The 6,756-nt window shown below is 46.1% G+C and overlaps 1 protein-coding gene across 1 annotated transcript; it reads right to left on the bottom strand.

Annotated features, from left to right (window-relative positions):
* LOC109127968 lies at positions 3,343-6,705 on the bottom strand. The gene is made up of 2 exons (XM_019233608.1): positions 6,286-6,705; positions 3,343-6,207 (listed from the first exon to the last, which is right to left on the bottom strand). The coding sequence occupies exons 1-2, from the start codon at positions 6,703-6,705 to the stop codon at positions 3,343-3,345; spliced, it is 3,285 nt and encodes a 1,094-aa protein (XP_019089153.1).

Raw genomic sequence — 6,756 nt, 5'->3', positions numbered from 1 at the left:
ATCCATCCAACATGCACTACCTCAGACTCACCTTTCGCGTATCGACGATGACTGCACAGACTCACGGCACCACACGATCAGACGGTCCTCGCTTGACAATCCTCCACTCCTTCAACCGTTCCCGTTCTCGACTTACTCAGTCCAACCGCGTCTCTCTCTCAACGGCCTCTTCGACAGAGACTCCCTTCTCTTCGACAGCTTGATATCAACACTAACACCGTGTTTTCTCGATGCTCACCAGCTAACAGCTCCGCTCCTTCGTCTATAAATACTTCGACGGCAACTCTTTCTTTTACTCGATGATCTCTCTCTCTCGATGATCTCTCTTGTTCCTCTCTTGTCTTTGAGAGAAAGCAAAGCTTTATGCGTTTGAGTGTTGAGAGAAATGTGAGAAACTTTTGGTAATGAGTCTCCATTCCTCTATTTATAATGCTCGAATCCTCTTCCTTTCCTTAGTGCAAATCGACATGTGTCTTCTCCTTTTCTTGTTTATGCGACAAGTGCTTCTCCTTCCAATCAAAGCTCGCCAATTAGCCTCCTAATCCTTCTCTATTAGTGCATAAAACTCCTCCTTATTAGTGCATGCCTTCTCTTCTATTAGTGCATGTCTTCTAATCTCCACAAAATTTTATAAGGCAAAGGGGTGACTTGGCTCCATGTTACCCACATCTTCTCCCTTGAATTACTTGGCCAAAATTGATGAAACTTGGCTCAATGTGGTTCTCTTCTTCTCTTTAAGTCTTCTTGGTAGAAATTAGTGAGACTTGGCCACCTTAACACCACTTCTTCCTTAATCACCTTGATTAAGCTTAATCTTCCACTAACTTCCTTAATCTTCTTGAATTTTTAATTCTCCCACTAACTCCTTTCTTAATGTCGCATGACTTGGCCTAATTTGCTCCACTTCTTTTCCTTGGTGTAAAATTGCATGACTTGGCCTCCTTAAACACCACTTCTTCCTTGGGAATTAATTTCCCATTAATCCCACTAAGCTTTCTTGAAAAAATTAATCTCCCACTTATCTTGATTCTTATTGGCCGAAATTTTGAGAAAATAATAATTTTTCCCAAAACACTCCATCTTTTGCCTAACACCTTCGATGTTTCCTTCCGGTATTCTTTGATGCTATCGGTCCTCCCGTCCATTGGTTAGTCGTTAACGTTCCTCTTGATAAGTTTTCTCGGCAACCTTTTTTCGACTCCTCGACTAATTTTTCTCGACTCCTCGATCATCCTTAGGGTCCTGGCCATACTCCCGGTCACTCCGTCTTGGTTTGGTCATTTTTTCAACTCCTGGNTTCTTGTTTATGCGACAAGTGCTTCTCCTTCCAATCAAAGCTCGCCAATCAGCCTCCTAATCCTTCTTTATTAGTGCATAAAACTCCTCCTTATTAGTGCATGTCTCCTCTTTTATTAGTGCATGTCTTCTAATCTCCACAAAATTTTATAAGGCAAATGTGTGACTTGGCTCCATGTTACCCACATTTTCTCCCTTGAATTACTTGGCCAAAATTGATGAAACTTGGCTCAATGTGGTTCTCTTCTTCTCTCTAAGTCTTCTTGGTAGAAATTAGTGAGACTTGGCCACCTTAACACCACTTCTTCCTTAATCACCTTGATTAAGCTTAATCTTCCACTAACTTCCTTAATCTTCTTGAATTTTTAATTCTCCCACTAACTCCTTTCTTAATGTCGCATGACTTGGCCTAATTTGCTCCACTTCTTCTCCTTGGTGTAAAATTGCATGACTTGGCCTCCTTAAACACCACTTCTTCCTTGGGAATTAATTTCCCATTAATCCCACTAAGCTTTCTTGAAAAATTAATCTCCCACTTATCTTGATTCTTATTGGCCGAAATTTTGAGAAAATAATAATTTTTCCCAAAACACTCCATCTTTTGCCTAACACCTTCGATGTTTCCTTCCGGTATTCTTTGATGCTATCGGTCCTCCCGTCCATTGGTTAGTCGTTAACGTTCCTCTTGATAAGTTTTCTCGGCAACCTTTTTTCGACTCCTCGACTAATTTTTCTCGACTCCTCGATCATCCTTAGGGTCCTGGCCATACTCCCGGTCACTCCGTCTTGGTTTGGTCATTTTTTCAACTCCTGACTTTTTCCTCGGACTTCTTCTGGTCGTTCTTCTTTGTTTTACATCTTCTTTCTTTTCAAGCCTTTTCTGGTCCATTCCCTTGATCTTTTATTTTGGGATTTTTACTCTTGGTGAGGGTCATTACATTGGCCCTATCCGAAGTGGCGTCTGATCCCGTTCTTCCTAATCCTTAGTAATCGTTTTGGGGTTGTTTTGGCACGGGTAGCCCCCCTGTTTGTAGTACTTATTTTCATACTTGTTTTGGAGTGTTTTGGTCGTGGTGACCACTCCAAATTTTTTTTTGTTTTGTTATCTTAAATGCGAACTTAATTTCCGCAATCTTTTGTTTTAAAAGATGATATGAGCAGGAATAGACACGAAGTAAGAACTTCGGCTAAGTAGTTTGAAAAGATGACACCCCAACATTAATAAGTAAAGTTGAGTACGAAGTGGATACTTCGGTTTAGATAAGAAACTAAGTTTTGACTTTACTAAGTAAAGTGGAGTACGAAGTAAGAACTTCGGTTTAGAGTTTTCGCAACATTAAGCTTTAAAGTAAAGCTGAGTACGAAGTGAAAACTTCGGTTTAGACCTGCGAAGACGAACCTTGGCTTAAATGATATATGCGAAGTCAGACTTCGGCTTTTTTTTTTTTTTTTTGGGAAACCAGTATTAATAAAAAAAAGTTTAAGAAAACTTTAAATTTTATTAATATGGATAGCTGGATCCGAAGTGGGCTACCTACGTATCAAACTAAATCGTAGTTCGATACAAATAAATTAACTGTAAAAGAGTTTAAGGTGCAAAGAATTCCAAGACCTCGGGACTGGTTTTCCCTCTGAGTCCTCGAGCTGATAGACTCCGTTACAGACTTCGCGAGTAATTTGGTGCGGTCCTTCCCAGTTAATTCCCAGCTTTCCTGCATTGAGCTCCTCGGTGTTCTCGTAAACTTTCCGGAGGACTAAGTCGCCAACTGCCAAGGATCTTCTTCGGATTTTGGAGTTATAGTATCGAGCTACTGCGTTATGGTAATTCTGGATCCGAACCAAGGCCTGGTCCCGACGCTCGTTGATTGTATCGAGAGTATCCTGTAGGAATTCTTCATTCTCCTCAGCTCGGAGCGGGTTTAGCAAGGTACGGATTCCGAGTACTGCTATATCGGCTGGGACTACGGCATCAACTCCGTAAACCAGGGAGAAAGGTGTCTCATTAGTGGCCCGACGAGGTGTTGTTCGGATCGCCCAGAGGACGCCCTAAAGTTCGTCCGGCCAGCGCCCCTTGCGAGCATCGAGCCGTTTCTTCAAGTTGGCAAGTATGACCTTATTCATCGCCTCGGCTTGCCCATTACCTTGTGGGTAACGAGGAGTTGACTTATTGAGTCGAATTTTCCACTTCGCGCAGAACTCTTCGAACTTCGAGGAGATGAACTGTGGACCATTGTCCGTGATGATTTCACACGGGACGCCATACCGATAGATTATGCTCTTAAGCACGAACTGCTCCACTTCGTCACTTGTTACTTTCGCATAGGCTGCCGCTTCTACCCACTTGGAGAAATAGTCGGTAAGAGCGAGCACGTACTGAACTCCTCCTGGTCCTCGATGTAATGGACCGATGATATCCATAGACCACCTCATGAATGGGTAAGGTGCGGACACCGAAGACAGGAGCTCGGCAGGTTGATGAATTGACGGGGCGTGCTTCTGACACTTCTCACAAGCTCGAGAATATCTTTCGCAGTCCGTGACCATGGTAGGCCAGAAGTAACCTTGCCTTTTGATTTTGAAAGCCAGAGTCCGACCTCCGGAGTGATTTCCATTGGGACCATCGTGAACAGCTCGCATTAGCATCGCAGGCTCACTACCAGCCACGCATGTTAGATACGGACCAGCTACACTTTGGTGTAGAAGTATTCCANCTTCGAACTTCGAGGAGATGAACTGTGGACCATTGTCCGTGACGATTTCACACGGGACGCCATACCGATAGATTATGCTTTTAAGCACGAACTGCTCTACTTCGTCACTTGTTACTTTTGCATAGGCTGCCGCTTCTACCCACTTGGAGAAATAGTCGGTAAGAGCGAGCACGTACTGAACTCCTCCTGGTCCTCGATGTAATGGACCGATGATATCCATAGACCACCTCATGAATGGGTAAGGTGCGGACACCGAAGACAGGAGCTGGGCAGGTTGATGAATTGACGGGGCGTGCTTCTGACACTTCTCACAAGCTCGAGAATATCTTTCGCAGTCCGTGACCATGGTAGGCCAGAAGTAACCTTGCCTTTTGATTTTAAAAGCCAGAGTCCGACCTCCAGAGTGATTTCCATTGGGACCATCGTGAACAGCTCGCATTAGCATCGCAGGCTCACTACCAGCCACGCATGTTAGATACGGACCAGCTACACTTTGGTGTAGAAGTATTCCATTGTGAACGCAGTACCGCGCACTGACAACCTTGAGTTTCCTAGCTGCCCATTTGTCGGCTGGGAGTTCCCCTTTTTCCAAGTAAGCCCAGATCGGGCTCCGCCAGTCATCTGCCCCCCAGCTGTTAGAATTCGTGCCGCCCAAAGTAGCATGTGGGATAACAGCTTGATTGGCAACCGGTGAGCTTGCCGGTTCCGGAATTTGACTCGCGTCTAGCTCTGCCAGAGGTGGGTGAACATCCATTGGAGTAGGCATAACGGGGGCTGGGTCCTTTGGTGGCAAAGAGTCCGCAGACGTCTTGCCAGCTGCCTCCTCTGCGGCCAGCTGCTTTTTCATTGCCCGGGTGACGACGTTTGAGTTTTCTAGTCGAATGCTCGGATATTGGATAACTTCGACGGGGATAATCCTGGTCGTCGCGGGATCCGAAGTGGACGCCAAAGATGCTAAAGCGTCCGCAGCGGAGTTTTCACTTCGTGGGATCTTAGTGATTTCAAAATCCTCGAACTTAGTGACTAGTTCCCGAGCTGTGGACAAATAAGCCTCCATACGACCATCCTTTGTCTCGTACTCCCCCAAAAACTGGTTGGTGACCAGCTGTGAATCGCAGAAAGCTCGGAGTTTTCGGACACCAATCCCTACTGCGAGGCGTAAACCAGCAAGGAAGGATTCGTACTCGGCTTCATTGTTGGACGCACCGAAAGCCAAGCGAAATGACTGCTCGATCACTTCGCCTGTAAGGGAAGCGAGGCGGACCCCAATTCCTGCTCCCGACTTGGAAGAAACGCCGTCGACATACAACGTCCATGGGACTTCGACATTGTTGCTAACCGAAGAGGCTAGTGGGAGTTCGATCAAGAAATCAGCCAGCACTTGCGCCTTTGCACAAGTTCGAGTCCGGAACTCGATGTCGTATTCACTCAACTCAACAGACAATTTACCTAGCCTCCCGGACTGGCTCGGACTATGTAATACCGTCCGTAGTGGTTGCGTCGTCAGGATTATGATTGTATGGGACTGGAAGTAAGGCTGCAGTTTTCTTGCCAAAGTGACTACTGCTAGGGCCAATTTTTCCATCATAGGGTACCTGGACTCCGCCCCAGTAAATGACTTGATGATATAGAAAATTGGTCGCTGCTCCCCCCTTTCCTCACGAACCAAGACTCCGCTGACCGCACTGTCCGATACGGCGACGTAAAGAAAGAGCGGCTCACCGAACTCAGGCTTAGCCAAGACCGGTGATTCAGATAGATAGGCTTTAAGCTGAGCGAACGCCTCCTCGCATTTCACATCCCATAAGAAGTTTTTTCCCCCTTTCCGTAACAGCTGGTAGAAAGGGAGGCATTTGTCCGTAGATTGAGAAATGAAGCGGTTGAGAGCTGCGATCCGTCCGTTAAGATGTTGCACCTCGCGCAAGGTCCTAGGAGAACTCATAGACAGGAAAGCATTAATCTGCCTTGGGTTCGCTTCAATTCCTCTTTCTGTGACGATGTACCCCAGAAATTCCCCTGATGGGACTGCAAATGTGCATTTAGTGGGGTTAAGCTTCATCCCGAACTGATTCAGGATGTCGAAGCAGACTTTCAGATCAGCGAGATGCGAGCTAGCTTCCATTGATTTTACCAGCATGTCATCGATGTAGACTTCCATGGTCTTTCCGAGTTGATGCTCGAACATTCGATTCACCAGTCTCTGGTAAGTTGCTCCCGCATTTTTTAACCCAAAAGGCATCACCTTGTAGCAGTAAATCCCGCGGTCCGTAATGAATGCAGTCTTCTCCTGGTCGTCCGGGTTCATAAGGATTTGGTTGTAGCCAGAGAAAGCATCCATGAAAGAAATCAGCTCTTGACCCGAAGTGGACTCAACTAGCCGGTCGATATGCGGTAGTGGAAAGCTGTCTTTGGGGCACGCCTTATTCAGGTCGGTAAAATCAACGTAGACTCGTGACTTTCCATTCTTCTTTTTGACTACCACTGTGTTTGCGAGCCACTCAGGGTACTTTACTTCGCGTATCTGTCCTGCCTTCAGTAAACGTTCAACCTCTTTATTAACGATTTCAGCTCGCTCAGGACCCAGCTTCCTTCGCTTCTGCTTTACAGGTCGGAACGTAGGGTCCACATTCAGCTCGTGGGAGATAACTTCCGGACTGATGCCGGGCATCTCGTCTACGGACCACGCGAAGGTGGCCATTCTTTCTTTTAGGAAGGTTACCAGACTGGCGCGGAGCTCGCTATCCAATCC

This window comes from Camelina sativa, chromosome 12 (genome assembly GCF_000633955.1).
Source record: "Camelina sativa cultivar DH55 chromosome 12, Cs, whole genome shotgun sequence".
Classification (NCBI taxonomy): Eukaryota; Viridiplantae; Streptophyta; class Magnoliopsida; order Brassicales; family Brassicaceae; genus Camelina; species Camelina sativa.
This window is presented reverse-complemented; position numbering and strand designations above follow the sequence as displayed.